General features: G+C 42.1%; 1 protein-coding gene across 3 annotated transcripts; it reads left to right on the top strand.

The window, feature by feature from the left end:
* The first annotated feature begins 520 nt into the window (after nucleotides 1–520).
* Nucleotides 521–18035, top strand: atp2c1 (ATPase secretory pathway Ca2+ transporting 1). Of its 3 annotated transcripts, none has more exons than XM_087812410.1 (27): nucleotides 521–655; nucleotides 8146–8250; nucleotides 8320–8436; nucleotides 11550–11639; nucleotides 11714–11749; nucleotides 11843–11904; nucleotides 11968–12076; nucleotides 12391–12546; nucleotides 12610–12678; nucleotides 13419–13494; nucleotides 13551–13617; nucleotides 13701–13825; nucleotides 13883–13980; nucleotides 14705–14800; nucleotides 14863–14952; nucleotides 15025–15129; nucleotides 15189–15345; nucleotides 15408–15578; nucleotides 15752–15849; nucleotides 15927–15977; nucleotides 16047–16213; nucleotides 16332–16400; nucleotides 16525–16641; nucleotides 16808–16955; nucleotides 17019–17114; nucleotides 17202–17343; nucleotides 17515–18035. In XM_087812410.1, exons 1-27 carry the CDS (start codon nucleotides 632–634, stop codon nucleotides 17634–17636), a joined length of 2763 nt encoding a protein of 920 aa, XP_087668536.1. In that variant the 5' UTR covers nucleotides 521–631; the 3' UTR covers nucleotides 17637–18035. The 3 variants fall into 3 exon arrangements, with proteins under 3 accessions (XP_087668536.1, XP_087668535.1, XP_087668537.1); XM_087812411.1 differs by lacking the exon at nucleotides 521–655 and adding an exon at nucleotides 4988–5125; XM_087812409.1 differs by having other exon boundaries at nucleotides 12391–12678.
* The last annotated feature ends 140 nt before the right edge of the window (nucleotides 18036–18175 follow it).

The following is an 18175-nucleotide window of genomic DNA, read 5'->3' as shown; positions in this document are numbered from 1 at the left end:
ATATATTACAACCGTATTTTGTTAAGAGAACAAATCACAATAATATTATGAAAATTAGAAAATGTTTATTGTTGTGTATTAAGTGTTAGAAAAACACAGATTATTTTTGTAGTGCATACATAATAAAAATGGAACACATTAAATAAAAATAAAATTACTTTTCAATAACGTGGGCTTATATACATTAACAAATTATTTAAATCAGGAAAAAATCGAAATGTAAACTAAATATTTATTGAAGTGTATATGATCCGAACTACAGACAGGTAGAATGAGTTATAGAAAGGGGAATATTCTACCTTTTTTTTATTTAAAAAGAACGGAAAGTGATTAAGCTTTTAGTCAACATAAATGTTTTGTATGTGATAAAAAGTATAATTCAAACGATCTGTTGACGTTTTTGTAACCCATTACAAATATTTTTGCGCATATGCCGTGTGTGACGTCATCACGTAGGAAGTGGGGGGACAGAAATTGAGGGGGGACAGCAAATTTACCTACAACGGAAGCGATTTACAGCCACCCTCTTAATGTGAAAAGGGGTTGGCTGCTATTTCCGGGCAACGGAGGCGGCTGTCATGGTGGACTCTGTACTGTCAGATTCGAACACTCCGGTGGGACCACACGGAAGATGCTAAAGCCCCGGAAGCTTCTGGTGAGACGCCTAGTAACAAGCGCTTTACGTTGTTATTGATTTAAAGGCCAAATGTCATTTTAGTTCTGGTCAAATACCCCGACCCTTCCACGGTCGTGAAGGCGACCGCGGTGCTCGCTAGGCGGCAGCGTGTTGTTGTTGCCTCCGTTGACGTCGGAGTTACGGTTTAGCTGATACTGTTCCAGCGACTCCGGCGGTGGTTCGGGAACAACTCACTTTAAATTGTTAGCGAAGTAGCACCGTGTTGTTAAGTCTCCATACTGGGGTTACTTTGACGAAAAACTGAAGCTCTGGAACTTGGAGGCAGCTAGCTGGCTAACCGGCAACATTAGCCGCTGGAGAAGATGTTTCCACTAAACTTTCTGATCCAACTCATCGGCTGTTTTATCCACATCTTCTTCCGTCCACGCGCGAATGGCTGATGTCCACGTCATGTCAATTACCTGATTCGGTTTTTGCATGGACTGTGATCATTTGACTATTCAAAGTCAGTGAGCCAGGTTTTGTCAGGCAAAAAACACGGAACAGATGGAGGTCTAGCACAGTAGACGAGCTCCCTGGCCCGTCAGACCAGGTAGTGACTGTCAATGACAAATCATTTGTAACTTGTTACATGTTAACAGTCGCCAGGCCGGTCTAGTTGTTTCTACCCACTGCAGAGATGATGACTAATTGGTTTTGTGATTCGCCAGCAGCCAGGTGGAAACTATCAGGGCTGATCTACCTTCTTAAAGGGCCACTCATGTGATAAACCAACTTTTCCACTCACCCTTATGTTATCTAAGTGATGAGATCATTTCCAGAATAATCAGTGTTTTTTTGTTTATTAGTTAAAGGTAAAATGTATGTCCGTATGATGGTCGCAACGGTAATATCGACATACATTCCTGCTATCGCCCTAGGATACTGGCATAGGCTCCAGTCTCCCCGCGACCCTGACCCGGGATAAAGCGGTAGACAATGAATAAGTGAATGAATGAATGAATGAATGAATGAATGAATGAATGAATCAATGATTGCTTATGAATCCAAAAAGGAGCTGATGACTTAAAAAAAGAAAAGAAAAAAACAGCGAGACACGCATGAGAAGAAAATGAGTGAAATTTGCATTTTGTTTGAACTATCACTTTAAGTCAAAGGGATATTTAACCTAATATTTCTTATTTCCCTCGTTTTCGTCTCACCTTCATGTAAACTAAGGATTGGGATTACAGGAGCAATCTGTGTCTTTTTGGAGTTAAATTCAGAAATTTATCTCCATATGATGGTGCTCACTTTTATTCGTCTTCCTTGTCCAAAGAGACAATAAATCATATCCAAATATATTGATATTCTGTAATGTCTCCCTTGAAGCCTGTGAAACGGTTCTGGAAAAGTTAAATGAATCAATATTCCAAACTTGTTTGTGGCAGTGTGTCTCAGTTCACGGCATTTGATTTGTGCTGATAGCCTGAGATCTTCAAACAAGTTTAAAATCCAGACTATAGAATATTTTAGGAACATTCTTGTGTGGGTGCTTTATTTCAAGAGGGACATTACAGACAAGCTATTTGGAGGTTTTAGGTTTGTCTTTTTGGACGACGAATAGAGCGCTCCGTTTCAGGCAGCCTTATGGAAATTAATTTCCACTTATTTCTCTAAAAAGACATGGATCACTAAAACTCTCCCAACCCTTAGTCAACATAAGGGTGTCTAATAATTGGATGCATTTGGTACAGTTTTGGCTGAACTATCACTTCAAGACTTGTGGAGACTAGATGGTTGTTAAAGCTGGAGGTGTCTGTCCAACAACTTGGGGATATAGTCCAGGGTCCTGGCACACATTTGAGGAGTCTTTTAGGTGTCTGTTGGTAGAATAGCCAGAGAATACCTGTGTCTATCCTGGGCTCATAGTTTTATTAGCCGTGTGTTTACTCTGACCGCTTGCTGCTGTCATGGTTTTGGCTAAAGTCCGGTCAAGTCAACCTGACTGTGAAATAATCCAACAACAGAGAGAAGTGTGTGTCGTGTGATGAGCAATAAAATGCTGAACCAGGATGTGAACTACATTAAAATGAAAGGATCCGTCCATCGTGTGAGTGGCGGTCACTGTCTGGTGTGTTTGCTCTTCTCGTGTACCTGCTACAGGCCCTGTGCTGATCCATGTCCAGACTAACTGAACTATATCTTTCATTAATCTTTGTTGCTTTGAGTGCTGACTAGCATCGCCCACGGGCTCCCTGACACTAATGAATGTTGAACCGTCTTCAACTTGGAGTTTAGAAACTCACGCATGTTGGGGTGTTAAAACCCTTTTAATCATTCTTTAAATTCTAAATGACATCCACCTTTTTTTTGTCACTGTTCACATATGCTCGGCCATCCCCTGTCATGTCTTCGGCCTTCTTGAAAAATGTTTGGACAACCCAGTTGTTGTCTTTCATACTAACAGATTATAGTGGAAGAGTGTGGAACTTTGAGGTGGTTCCATCTTTCATTAAATACAGCTTAGGTATAGATATTAAAATGTGCTGTCAAGAGCAGAACTGTCAATCACAGTTAAAATGACTCAATGGATCCCGAAAAACCTGATGTGTCTCATAAAGGAGCATATTGTTGCGTCATCACTTGGTTTGTGTTCGCATGATCTTTGATTCTAAACGGCACCACACCTAAATGACATTGTGCGACATCTGGGTGTCTTGTTGAAGCACAAATGTTTGTGTCCTTCAGAGCTACAAAATCTTTAAATATGAAATATTCGGATGTATGAATCTGTGCGCATGAACACATTTCATTACATTACAAAGTAGATTTAAGGGCAGATGTTACGGTAAAAAGATTAATTAATTTTTTTTAAATTTGAAACATTACTTGTATGGATCACGCACTGTTGTAAATTAGTGTAGATGTGTTACCAGGGAAACGGTTTATATTTTAGGCCTGGATTAATAATTGAAGTAACTTTATCTAGTACAGATGCTGTGTGTGTCTACACACAAATGTTTAGATATAATATTCATGGAATAAAAGTGTTTTCTGTCCCCCTGGTCAGAGTAGATGAATTAGAAAGCTCTTCAGCAACAATTGCCATGAAAAACATCAACTTTAATGAGCTGCAAACCTTGAAGAAGTTTCATATTCAGGCTTTATTGTCTTTAAACCTGAATTAAGCGACAATATTACTGAATGATAGAAAAAATTGTGTTGTCGACTGTGTGTAGTCGTTCCACATAGGGTTTTCGAAACCTACATTTCAGTATTCTTTAGCAAAAGCGGTACATTTTTGCCAACACTTTCAAAAATCGGAGCTCTTCACTTATAAATACACAACTTAATATTTAAGATTCAAGATTTTGTTTTTGTATACAAACGTTTTTTTTTCCAGAGACTTATAAGCAAGACTTAAATAAGCAGCCTTAAAGTACATTTTCCTTTTATAAATGTGTTAAACCCATCGCTATTATGCATTTAAACAGTGGTAATGAGAAAAGATAAAACAAAGGGGGGAAAAAAAATGATTTCGGTTACTCTTTTGCTTCTGGTTAGTGAAATCTGACTGATTCTGTAAAGGAAAAATATAAAAGAGTTTTATTTTCATTTTGTTTTAAAAGATGTATAGAGGTTCTTCTTCGGCGCTCTCAGCATGGACACACGCATGTTTTTTGTGTTGGTACTGGAGTTGTCTGTTGCCAAAATTTCAGTTGTCGATACCAAATCCATTAAATGTTTTCAATACTCACTTCAATACCTTTAAACACCATAATTAAGGAAACAACCCTTTGTAAAGAACTTTATTAATTAACCAAACCAACAACAAATAGTTTTACTTACAGTATGAGTGATGATGGCAACATTTGTTCTCTTATAGATGTGCAAATGGAACAACCATAAAACAGAAGTTTTGATGCAAATGAACAAAATACATTTACATAGTTGAATGGAAACAGAGGAGCAGCAAACTGTTAGGCGATCAAATAACTATGGTGGCCGACATGACCAAAATTGATTTGTTATAAATCGGAAGGGGTGCACAGTGCTACTGGACTTGGCATGAGTTTGGGGTCAGTCATCAATAACCCAATAAACTTTTATTCTATAAGCCAGTAAACTTTTATCCTATTCCTATGTGAAGTTAGACCAGACAACAGATGATTTAACGGGTCAAACAGTGAAGAAAAAGGCCTGTGTACTTGGTTGTGGTCTGTTGCTATGATGGACTTGGTGAAGCATCAGATGTGTTCATTGCTCCGGTCTCCTGTGCCACACCTCTGGTATTGTGTTGTTGGGCCTGTTTGACACCTGTTCTGCTGCGGCTCCTCCTGTTTGCCTAAATTCTAAAAATGACAAACATCTAGCACATCTGCACACTATAGCCGACGCGGTTGAGGTAGACAAGCCCTTAAGTGACGGTGTCGAAGGGGCTGGAAAGGAATCAAGAGTCAACTGGAGGTTGATGCTCTGCCGACTGAGAACATGGCTGAGATTGAGGTAGTGTTTTGCTTCTGCTCTTTCACAGACTTCTGTAAAATTGTTTTTAATTACGACTGGACTAACCTGCCTTGCCAGTAGGTGAGACTATGTTGTTTAGATACTAATAAAGAAACGAGGAAGTTCACGACAATGTAAACTTTTTTTATTTCTCCTTTTCACGTAAATGATATTGAAAAAATTATTTTGTTGCCTTTGAACCATTTTACAACAAAAGTTAATTTGGTGTTTTTTGTGTCAATTTTTGTGGTTCACGTTTAAATGAGTCAGCAGCTCAGCAGGTTTTTTATTTGTTCAATATATTTTAGTTTTAAAATAAAACTAAAAAATATCTATTGGGCCGAAATTCAGTACTCGTCTAAAACATAAACAAAGGATCATCATGGCTGTTTCATGTTCATAGTTATAAAAAATAAAGGAAGTTCTGAGGTAAGTTGGTGGAGAAGCGAGACAGTGTATGTTTAAAAAATAACCACCCAGAGGAGTTGTGCTAAAATTTGTATAAATAAAAACAAACTGTAGGATTCTGTTCACTTATATTTCCTGGCAAGAGTCGTAGAAAATAAGTTGTTCGAGTATGAATTTTGTTGTGTATAAGTTTGAAGCCTGTGTTGCATGGGTTTTTCCTGGGCACTCCGGTTTCCCCCCACAGCCCAAAAACATACACAGGTTTATGGTAACTATGGGGAAATTGTCCGTAGGTATTATCGTGTTTGTTAATGGTGTGAATAAAACCGGTCTGCAAACACAGTCACACATTCTTTAGTCGGTGGATAAGGTTATACACCCCCAAGACATGAAACTTGCACCTCACTTGTCTCATGTTTGTTGCTTTAATTTTGTTCCCCATTTTATACAGTATTTACCTGGAAAGTCCACATTTTGAACGGTTCCAGAAACGGTTGGCATGATTGACCATCTGCTCATTTATAAGATTCTTAAACTGAGTGATGAAAAACCCAATGAATTGGTTGATTTAAAAAAAAAAAAAAAAGTTTTATAGAAGTAGAGAGGTTACAGTTCAGCTCAACCCATTGTCAACCCACTCTATTTAAATGTTTTTTTAAATATGTAGCAACCAGAGTATGAGTCATGAGATCAGATGTGCTTGTGTTGGGTTTGCAAAGGCACGTATGCTTAATCCATCTGTTGTGTCGGTATTTTATAATCATTATGCTACAACATTCATGATATTATTTTTAGATCATAAGTCGCTCCTATGTCAGTTTAAGTCACTGACGAACAGGATCCACCTTGGGTGTGACATTTAGAAATGACAATAGCTGCAAGTTTAAATACAATGCATTATTAGCATACTAAGCACTTCAGAATTACACAAAAGGCTGTTGGAGCCTCAAAGCTTTTTGTCTTGTTTTCACTGTCAAATGTTGTATAACCAGAGCTGGTTTGTCTTAGAGGTAAGAAGTCAAGTCTGTTAATAACTATTTATCCAATTTACTTTTGTAAATGTTAGAAGCATTAGATTAAAATAAACTTCTCAAGTCATTGAACACTAATTGTCCCGTCTTGTTGGCGTCACTATTGATACAAATGATTATATGAAATGAAATTTCTTCTCTTCTTGGATAAAACGGCAGTCACCCTCCTGTCCTGTAGAGGGTGTAGGTCCTCTAACTGATCCTCTATAATCACCTCTCAGCAGTGCCAAGATACTCTCAGGGTTTAACCTTAGACCCTACAACTTGCCCACCTGCAGCTCTCTGAGCAGTTTAGGGTTCCAATCAGAACTCTTGAAACCTTTAGACATAAAGTGTTTTGTAGGACGTGGACACCTCTCTGACGCTAATCTTGGCTAACTGTGTGATTATCTTTGTGTGGACCAAAAGAGGATGAACGACAAGACGCATCAACACTGGAGCAGCGACTTGTGTGAGTGTGCAGATAAAATTGACACATTTGTGGCATGAACAAACTTAAAGCCAACACTAGTGTTCTACACTAGATAGATGCGTCGGACTCTTTCAGTTTGTGTTCTTGTTGTGAACAAAACTTTTAACTCCAACCAGAAGTGAACATTAGCTGTAGGTGTTCTGTGGAGTCACGGGAAAAGGAGCCTTGGTTCAGAACTTCAGACTTGATGACACGGCAACAACGTTGTGCAGCTGTAAAGACAATTGATAATTCATCCAGAACTCAATGTCACAGATTTTCTATTCGCACTCACACTCATGTCGACTAAGAGTTGGTAGAAATGTTGAGATTAATCCATCTCTATTTGGAGTCACAGGCAGAATATATCCATACGACGGTCTTGACCAGGAACTTCTCGATCCTCCTCATCCAGAAGGAAACAATTAAAAATAATCAAGTGCCTCTTTACTGCTCGTCTGTATTGTCCTGCTTTGATTTAAGCCCCGACATGAGAAACTGTTCTTTTAATTTAAAAGTGTTTAGTTTTAGCTTGTGACACCAGTATTGCTGTGAACTGAAACAATAAGCTTGCGCAAGACTTGAACTGAGACACTAGGAGAATCCTATACAAACAAGCTTAAAATATCCTTTTTTTTCCTGAAATTTCTCATGTCGGGGCTTCATGAAAGAGGGATATAACAGATGGATTTTGGGTGAACTATCACTTAACCTAGAATCGACATTTATTTATTTTTATTTTTTTCCTTCATTTGGCTTACTGTTCTTTTTGTAAGATACTTTCTGACTGGTCTCGGCTCAAGGTTGACTCAGCAGGAGAACTGAACCTGCGTCAGTGCTGAGCACGAGGTGACCCTATCAGATAGTCGGGTGCTCCAGTGGTAAAGTGTTCTGCACCAGCATGTTCCGTTTCTCAGGAAGTCTACATGTGGAAATGTTGAACGGACATGATAAATGCCAGGAATTGGGTCAGGTGACTGGCTGCAGGTCCTGTGTGTGTGAACCAAAAAAGGAAGCCGTTCTTCCTTCAGCAGACTGCTGGATTTTGTGCAGAAGTGTTAATCCAACACGATCCTGGTAATTTCTGTGCTTCAGCAGGTCATCTTACCTTGTGTTTGTTCTCCCCGCAGCTTTCCGAGAGAAAAGCGTCCAGTGATGACGATACCATGGTCCCGGTACTAACATCTAAGAAGGCGAGTGAGCTCTCCGTCAACGAAGCAGCATGTCTCCTGCAGGTACTGGTCTACTCACTCACCTCTGTGGTGTTTACCCATCATTTAACCCTCTACTCATTGCTGCTGCAGGCTGACCTGCAGCGGGGTCTGACCCTTGAGGAGGTTGTCCAGCGAAGAGTCTATCACGGTTGGAATGAGTTTGACATCAGCGAAGATGAGCCGCTCTGGAAGAAGTACATCCTGCAGGTGACCCAGTTTGACTGATGTCTAACCTCTGTAGACAAAGTTGATGTGCCGTTCCATGTTCTGTGTACCAAAACAAGCGCAGCTCAGGGGCCACATGTGGCCCTCAGCAGAACATACCCTGTTGTGTTCTCACAATTTTAGTTTATTTCAAATTTCAAAATAACTTTTAATTAGGAATGCCTCGATCTGATCCTGATAACTAGTCTCAGTGGTGCTAATTTCTCTGCCCCGGGAACACCCATCAGTTTTCCATGTCACTTTGTAGACATCCAAGAGACATCATGACAAGAGCCACTTCTACTCATGGCACTCTCTCAGTGTCCACTTGAAGTGGAAGCTTCATGTGACAATGTTTCTGTCGTGCAACTAGTTCATCTCTATCCTCGTTTGCTCATCTGGGTCGATGTGATGCTCCGCCCCCCCCCCTGCCCAGGGTTGAATCTACTATTTTTATCTCGTGTCTGATAAGTATGCTGCGACACTTTTGTCAAAAGACCCGAAACCAAATGTGATCTGAGCCGAGCGTCTGCCGATTGGAATTGACTAATGTTCACCACGGTCACCAGGAGGACGGGTCATCGACTGATGCTGGTTATGTCACCGTTGGCCCTGCTGCTCTCACGCTTATTGACCGTCCTGCTGCCCACAGATCTGATGTTTTAGATCATCGTAGCAACGTCAACGTTTGTGGGTCTGGACTACTCCAACTGAGTCTTAACATCAGCACCTACAGCTTCTGCAGTAGAACCTCACACAGACCTGACCCTCCTGCACAGAAGTTACGAGACACACCAGCCTCTCAACCCAATATCCTGAGCTATTGATTCAATCAAGAGCTTTCTTCTGATGTGACGTGATGGCGCAAACGACCAGCTGCATCAGAGTGTTTCAGGAGGATTGAGACAAAGAGTGTCTAGTGTTTGAGTTAGATAGCGTGTGTTGACTGCAGTACAACTTTAGGAAAAAAACTATTTTAAACAAATCAAACTTGTGACCGCAAAAAAACACACATAGCAGCAGTGATATATTCACTGAGAGGGAGTGATGTAAAATAAACATGGATTGAGTGTTGTCTCAGTCAAAATCATCACGGATAAAAAAAATATTATTTTAGTTTCCGCTTAGGAATATTTAAACAGTTACCAGTGCAGCTACAAACACCAGGAGACTCGTGTAGTAAGAGTGTGGGTGCACACGTACTGTACTTTTCCAAGGCGAAGGTCGTATGTATCAACTATGAAAAGGAGCATGAAAAACATGCAGACTCCCCGCCAGGTTTGAAGGTGTCGTACATAAATACTGTGTTTGCTCCTCCGTACCATGTGGTCAGTAACTTGTCATGTTGAGAAGTGCACATCATAGACATGCTAACGGTCAACATTGATAAAAATTAAGAAATGTATAATGAAAATTGTTTTCAGGTACATGAGTGAGTATTTTTGATTAAACACAAACTTGTTTCTCAGGCAAAACACACTAATGATTGATTAGGTCCATGATAATTTTATAGTGCTTGTTTAAAAGCTATTTAGAATAGAAGAGCGTAGATTAGAATTAAACTTTATTGTCATTTCGATGCCAGGTACTGTGATCTGTGACAAGTACCATTGAAATGCAGTTCGCCTCCATCCAGAAGTACTAAAGTAGAATATAGATATTAAATGTGCAATTAGAAGGAGATATAAACCTGAATACACAAGCTATCGGCAAGTTATATGGTTATAAATTAGAAAAAACTTATACAGACTATGAATATAAATGCAATTATAATACAGAGATACATGAGTTTAAATGTAGGTCTGATTTACCACAATTTAGAAAAATTTAAGAAATTGCCCAAATTATTATTTTTGTTTTTAAAATATAACTAACAAAAAAGAATCTGTCTTATGCTTCAAGTCAATATACAAGAGTCACAGCCGACCAATAACCGGTGGAATCGCCATCACGTCATGCAGTTCAAATTCAATATACGGTTAAAATTACAGCACAGCAAAAGCCGGTTTTCATCACCTGATCAGGAGTATCTCATTGAAAAACACATTTCTATAAAGGCAACATCACATGGTGACTATATAAATGGGAAACAATGTCATTCTATAAATGGAGATAGGATGTGTGTCTAAGCTCAGAGACAATCAGACGATCGTCACATCATCACTACGCAATCGGATTTGCAGATTTACTCTTAACTCCTTATCAAAAGATGTTAATACAAACCCCTGATTCTCTTTGTAAGTCACTATTTGTGTGAATAAAACTGATGTAAAAATGAACATTTTCTGCAGAGCATGTCTGCGCTGAATTAAACGTTTTAAACATTGGGATGTACAATGGAAAAGTACAAAGGATTTGTTTCATGCACAGATTAATACATCTCGATATTTTCTTGATTTGAGTGTACAGGTATGCCTGTTTTTAGTAGGAAATCCACACAATCTTAGTACATAAGATCCCTTGACATGGCATGAATGAGGGAAGAGAAATCTGATGAAGAGAAGGTGGATGAGCTTGAAAAGTTAATTACATAGAGAGAAAGCAGGCGGCAACAAAAATATAGACATGAGGTTTAGTTGTGAGAAGAACCTCAAGGTCGTAATGCTCCAGGGCAGGTGGGATATGTTCATCAACAAATGTAAAGTTTTAGCTTTGTAAGCTCATTTTGGCGTGACAGTGTGCATGTGACTGTTTTGAAGTGTGAGCTCGCAGGCTGTCGCCAGATTTGAGCCGATGAATAATAGAAGTGGCCTTCAGGGAGACACGGACTCACGAGCAACAGTTTCAAGTTTCAAGAGAACAAACCATGTTCGTGTTCACTCCTCTGTGCCTGAGGCTGGATCACCGTCCTCACGCTGGTTCCATTACGGCCAGAAACGTCACAATCGTAACTGTAATCCGGAGGCTATGTATGTGGAGGCCAAATCTCACAAACACATTTTAGTCAGACCTTCTGGAGTCAAAATTCTGGACTGACCCAGCAGCTCTAAATGCAAAGGTCATGAAGATTCTGGATCCTCTGCCCTGGATGACAGCAGGTGTCCACGCAGATGCATGATGTGAAGTTCCTCGCCCACAGATGTTCTCATGATCACCATTTTTTTTTTCTTTCATAGTTCAAAGATCCTCTTATCCTGCTACTGCTGGCGTCCGCCGTCATCAGTGTGGTCATGCAGCAGTTTGATGACGCCATCAGCATCACTGTGGTCAGTCACATATACACACTCATTCACGCTCAGCCTTTTCTCAAAGACTTTCTCTGTCTCCCCCACCCCTGCAGGCCATCATCATAGTGGTGACTGTTGCGTTTGTCCAGGTGAGCTCAGTTGCCATGGAAACACAATTAAGTTTCTAGTAGTTGTGAATATTCCTGTGCGTTTTATTAAGAGTTGATTTTGTTGACCTGCAGGAATACCGATCTGAGAAGTCTCTGGAGGAACTTGGGAAGCTGGTACCTCCAGAATGTCATTGGTGGGATACGAACGCACATGCACACACCACACACAAACTGAACTGACTCTGTTCTTCTCATAGCATCAGAGATGGCGTTCTGACCAACATGTTTGCCAGAGAGCTGGTTCCTGGAGACACTGTGTGTTTGTCAGTGGGAGAGCGCGTTCCTGCAGACCTGCGTCTTTTTGAGGTAACGCACGCACACACACGCACGCATGCACGCACGCATGCACGCACACAAGATTTCCTGGTACCATAGTGACATAGTTCAGAAATGATTAACTTTATCCAATTTCCCAGCTACTGAAGGGTAGGCACTATTTACTCACTTTATTTCCTGCATGTTGTGTATAAAAGGTTGGAGGAAACTGAAGTGCCCAAAGGAAACGCAAAGTAAAAACTCTACATAGGCCACAGTTCTAAGAGGACCCTTGCATTGGAATTGAAAATGCAACTGTCTCATTATGAGGCTGATGACTGATCCTGTTTTTCTTTCCCTGACAGGCGACTGACTTGACCGTGGACGAGTCCAGTCTGACCGGGGAGACCACGCCTAGTGTCAAGTCCACATTGCCCCAGCCCGCCACCAGGAATGGAGACATGGCCTCTCGCTGTAACGTCGCCTTCATGGGGACGCTTGTCCGCTGTGGCAAAGCAAAGGTGCGCAGCCACGCAAGTTTGTGGAGTCTAATCCGACTCACTGGTCTCTGGTTCTGTCTGCAGGGCATGGTCATTGGAACCGGGGAGAGCTCAGAGTTTGGGGAGGTCTTCAAGATGATGCAGGCAGAGGAGGTGAACTTTCTTTTTTGATTAAGCTTGATAAAACTATTTTAGTCTTTAATGTCTATTGTCTAGAAATCTGTTTAAGTTGGTCAGAAGGGCTGGGTATCAAATTTAGTTTTTTTTGTGGCACAGAACAAAATGCTACGTTAGCAGAGTATTGATACATGCTTGATCTTTCTGTACCTACACATGATAAAACTCGATAATGTTCAAATCTTTCGGAAAGAAAGAATGTGTAAAGACAATTAACATCAGATTGATCTGGCACTTGGAACTGTTCTTTTGCACTGGAATTATAATTTCTTTCTGTAAGAATAAGACTTGATGTTTTAATTTAGCAAAGCTAAACACTTAAACTTAATGGGTCTCATTCATGAAGAGCATGTAAAACCAGACGCAGATATTCACGCAAAAGTCTCTACTACGAAAAAATATACTGGGGATTCATGAAAGGAAAAAGTTTTATTTAGCATCATTTCTGATGACGTAAAGTTTAGAAACATGTTTTATTTTCTTTAGTTAAAAGTGGAGTAAAAATTATATAAATTATACATTTCATTTTGTTAAGAGTGGAGTTGTGACCGGACAATCTACTCAATGTTCACATGACGAGTATGAATAATTTATGAAATTAGCATCAAACATTTTTAGTCGCTAACCAGCCCTATTAGTCATTGGGGGCCAGTTAGAACGTGTCTAGACCTGCGTCAGATGTTCTGATGGAAGAGGTGACTTCTTCTGTGGTCCAGGCTCCAAAGACACCGCTGCAGAAGAGCATGGACCTGCTGGGGAAGCAGCTGTCGCTCTACTCTTTCGGCATCATTGGTTAGTTTGTGGTGAAACTGTCGTCATGGCGACGTACTAATGTGTGTCTGTAACAGGTGTGATTATGTTGGTGGGCTGGCTGCAGGGGAAAAAGATCCTGGACATGTTCACCATCGGAGTCAGGTACTAGAAGAACCTCAGTGTGTTTCAGCTTTGCATCGGTTAAGTTTCAGTCCTCAGTGTGTCATTGACATTTCTCGCGGTAGTTTGGCCGTGGCTGCCATCCCGGAAGGTCTACCCATCGTGGTGACAGTAACTCTTGCGCTCGGGGTGATGCGCATGGTGAAGAAGAGGGCGATCGTCAAGAAGCTTCCCATTGTGGAGACTCTGAGTGAGTCGTGGTATTTCGTTCTCCGCGTTCGCGTCTGACTATGGTTTCCTCTCTCAGGCTGCTGCAACGTCATCTGCTCGGATAAAACCGGAACTCTGACCAAAAATGAGATGACAGTCACGCAATTGTTTACGTCGGACGGACTCCATGCTGAGGTGAAATCCTTTAATATTCTCTTAATAGTAAGGCATTTATTTGTCAGTTGATTTAATAGTGTAGCACCTGAAGAGGCAGTGTGTAGTTCACATATTTTATTAGTTCATTTTATAATTCAACTGAGATCAACTGATCTTTAAACTTGTTCACATAGAAAGTGAACTTTTCCAACACTGTAAAACCTACTGTTCAGTAGCATATTTGAAGTAAGTTACACATAAACAACATTTAGGTACTCCAACAATGAACAACGGCGCCTATCATCATCAGTTAAATCAAATTTTAAGTGTTTACTACCTTGCACAATATCACCTTCAAAAACCTTTTGCTGATTCTGCGTCTTTGATGGTGAAGGCAGCCAGGTTTTTGCCAAATTCCTTTAAGTATTTTTTTATAATGATGCTAATGTTCACATCAATGCAGCAGAGGGACGTGTACTGTACATTTAAACTCAGAAAAGAGAGCTGTGTATAAATATTTTTCCAAGGCGATATTTTTAAACTCTATGACTCAAGTTTATATATACTGTACATTCTGAATGTATGTGTTTTCTTGATGTTTATCAATGTTTTTCATGTAGAAAAATGTAACTAAAATGTGTCACCAAATCAATGTGTATATTGAGTCTGATTATTACATTGCTATGCAAGAACTAGGGCTGTTCTGGCACTGAGTAACATTGCCAATCCCTACTTGTGAACTGACAACTGTGGTGACCCGCAGGTGACCGGTGTTGGCTACAATGGGACAGGGGAGGTTCTAGTTGACGGCGAGGGAGTTCACGGCATCTCCTGCCCTTCTGTCAGCAAGATCGTGGAGGTCAGTAAACGGCTGGGTCAGAGGTCAAACACTAGTGGATACCAACAAGTGTGTGTGTTCAGGCTGGCTGTGTGTGCAACGACTCACTCATCAGAAACGGGACACTCCTGGGCCGACCTACAGAAGGCGCTCTTATCGCGCTCGCAATGAAGGTACAAACACAACTGAGCTGTGTTGTTACTGAAATGTCGGAGTGCGAGTGACGGTGTCCTGGTACTTTATAGATGGGTCTGGAGGGTCTGCAGCAGGAGTTTGTGCGTACAGAGGAGAATCCTTTCAGCTCTGAGAAGAAGTGGATGTCTGTGCGCTGTGTGCACCGAACACAAAAGGTACACACACAACTCGCAGCTCGCTCTAGTGGAGGTTTGGACAAACTGTGTGTGTGCAGGACAAGGAGGGCGTGATCTTCATGAAAGGGGCATATGAGCAGGTGATCCGCTTCTGCAGCTTCTACAACAGCAGAGGAGCAGCACTTCCCCTCAACAACCAGCAGATGGAGCTGTACCAACAGCAGCTCAGCTACATGGGCACAGCAGGACTCCGAGGTGAGACCTGAACCCCACAGGTCCACCGACCCTGATCACCAACGTTCATCTCTCTTCTGCAGTTCTGGCCTTTGCTTCGGGGGCCGAGTTGGGGAATTTGACTTTCCTTGGTTTGGTGGGCATCATCGACCCGCCGAGATCTGGGGTCAAGGAGGCAGTGGCGACGCTCATTGGTTCAGGCGTAGCAATCAAGATGATCACGGGAGACTCAAAAGAGACGGCCGTGTCAATTGGTGAGGACACGCATGACACCCTGTGGCACGGATGTAGCACGAATGTGGCCTATTGTAACATAGACGCCTACATCTGTGTCGCTGAATTCGGAACCAATGTAACACAAATGTGGTACACAATGAGCTCAGATGTGGCACATTGTAGCACGAATGTAACACAACCTTCTCTGCAGCCAGTCGACTTGGACTCTACTCGAAAGGATCTCAATCTCTGTCAGGAGACGAAGTCGATCAAATGGACCTGCAGCAGCTGTCAGGCATGGTGCCTCGAGTGAGTGTGTGCACACGCATGAACACAAACGCACACATGAAACGTCACCTTGAGTGAGTAAACTCTTGTCTCTGCAGGTCTCCGTGTTCTACCGGGCGAGTCCTCGACATAAACTCAAGATCGTCAAGGTGTCGCATGACCCCCAGACACTCACTTCCTATGTCTGATTCCAAACTGACCTTTGACCGTTTGTGCAGGCGCTGCAGAACATCGGTGCTGTGGTGGCCATGACGGGCGACGGGGTGAACGACGCTGTCGCCCTTAAAGCCGCAGACATCGGCGTGGCCATGGGCCGGACGGGCACAGACGTCTGTAAGGAGGCTGCCGACATGATCTTGGTGGACGATGACTTCCAGACTATCATGTGAGTCGCCTCACCTGCACACGCCACAGAAATACCGAGTCATCAAAAATGAGCTGACTCTGCTGAGTCATCATTGAAGGATTTGAATTTGATTTGATTTATTTTTTGTTGTCTCCAGGTCTGCCATAGAAGAGGGAAAGGGAATCTACAACAACATCAAGAACTTTGTGCGCTTCCAGCTCAGCACGTGAGTCTGTAGACGATAACAATTTTGCCATGGCATTATGACCACTGTACTGATGGGATGGAACCGATTTTATTTAAAAGCATTTGAGCTTGTCTCTGACCTTGAGTGTCCTTCTGACTCGCAGGAGCATCGCTGCCCTCGCGCTCATCTCACTAGCCACGCTGATGAACTTCCCGAACCCTCTGAATGCCATGCAGATCCTGTGGATCAACATCATCATGGATGGACCTCCTGCCCAGAGGTATGTCGTGTGACCTTTAAACTCCAGTGACCTCATCGACCAATCGCAAGTCCGGGGTAACCTCGGGGTCGTTGACTCTAAATGTCACTTGGGAATGTGTTGTGGTCCGGGCCCCCACCCCTCCACTAGTTTCTCAGAACATGACCTTCTTTCCTCTGGTCCTCAGTTTGGGAGTTGAACCTGTTGACCAGGATGTGATCAGGAAGCCGCCGCGAAACCTGAGGGACAGCATCATCACCCGCAGTCTGCTGGTCAAGGTGCTGATGTCGGCGTTTATTATAGTCTGTGGAACACTGTTTGTGTTCTGGAGGGAGGTTAGTATGATGATGATGATGAAGATGATAAGGACTAGAACTGACAGATTTGTTGCTCCTCAGTTGCAGGACAACGTCATAACTCCTCGAGACACGACCATGACCTTTACTTGCTTCGTCTTCTTCGACATGTTCAACGCTCTCAGCTCTCGCTCGCAGGTAAGACCACGAGAAGATCAACATATTTTAGAAGACCGCTTTGAAGTTCCTTTCAGTAAAACTGTGTTCCTCTCTGGTTGGTCTCAGACCCGGCTGGTCCATGAAATGGGTCTGTGCAGCAACAGAACCTTCTGCTTTGCCGTGCTGGCGTCCATTATGGGTCAACTGCTGGTCATCTACTTCCCGCCGCTGCAGAGAGTTTTCCAGACCGAGAGCCTCAGCATCTTCGGTACCAATTTACATCACATGATCTCCTTAAATCACATGACCACCAGTCATGCTCACCTGGTGACGTGACGCAATGTTCATGACACTGTAGCTCAGATATGCTGAATGACTTGTTTATAAATAGGGTTGTGTATCAGTTATGAAGGACTCATGACGCGTGCTTCCTCAACAGACCTGATGTTCCTGGTGGCGCTCACGTCATCGGTGTGTGTGGTGTCGGAGGCCATCAAGTGGGTGGAGCGTGCGAGGGGCAAGGACCGCAGCCCGCCGCCAGACAGTTTCCACGAAGTATGACGTAGCGCAAGACTGCTGCGGCTAATCGGTAGGAAAAAAGGGGTGGAGCCAGGGGACCTATAAACTGTGGCGCTAGCCGGGCAAACCGACCCGCTTCCGGGTATCCTGCTGAGCCTGGCAGCCTAGCTCTGCCCCCTCCGTCAGCAAAAGTTCTCCTCGTCGTTCCCTGATCCAGTCCGGGTTGTTCCGGGTCATTGTTTTGACTCTGACTCCGTTTCCTGTCACCACCACAGCGACCTTGACTTCATATAAACTATTTTTACGTACGAAGATTTCTCTTCAGGGTTTTAAATGACATGGGCGACACACTGAACTTCCTGTTGAATCAGTTAATTTAAATGTTTTATATTTTGTTTTTTAATTATTTGTTTGTCTCATTAAAGAGCGTTGATTATTTTTTCTGCTGTCACTGAACCTTTGTTTTTATTACTTTGAACTTCTGTGAGAAACATTATTAAATCATCACCTAAAGTAATGACAAAATACATTCTACACACTAAGATTTGACACAATACTATACTATTAATTCATTCTTATTT

This window comes from Callionymus lyra, chromosome 17, assembly GCF_982586985.1.
Source record: "Callionymus lyra chromosome 17, fCalLyr1.hap1.1, whole genome shotgun sequence".
NCBI classification, from domain to species: Eukaryota; Metazoa; Chordata; class Actinopteri; order Syngnathiformes; family Callionymidae; genus Callionymus; species Callionymus lyra.
Note: the sequence above shows the minus strand (reverse complement) of the source record. Positions and strands in the feature narration are given on the sequence as shown.

What these genes read in the sequence shown, in the direction of transcription:
- atp2c1 (XM_087812409.1), top strand. Translation starts at nt 632, where the DNA reads ATGCTAAAGCCCCGGAAGCTTCTG. An exon ending in ACGCCATCAGCATCACTGTG is followed by an intron (nt 11,640 to 11,713) that starts GTCAGTCACATA and finishes CCACCCCTGCAG; the next exon opens with GCCATCATCATAGTGGTGAC. An exon ending in GTGTGCACCGAACACAAAAG is followed by an intron (nt 15,130 to 15,188) that starts GTACACACACAA and finishes GTGTGTGTGCAG; the next exon opens with GACAAGGAGGGCGTGATCTT.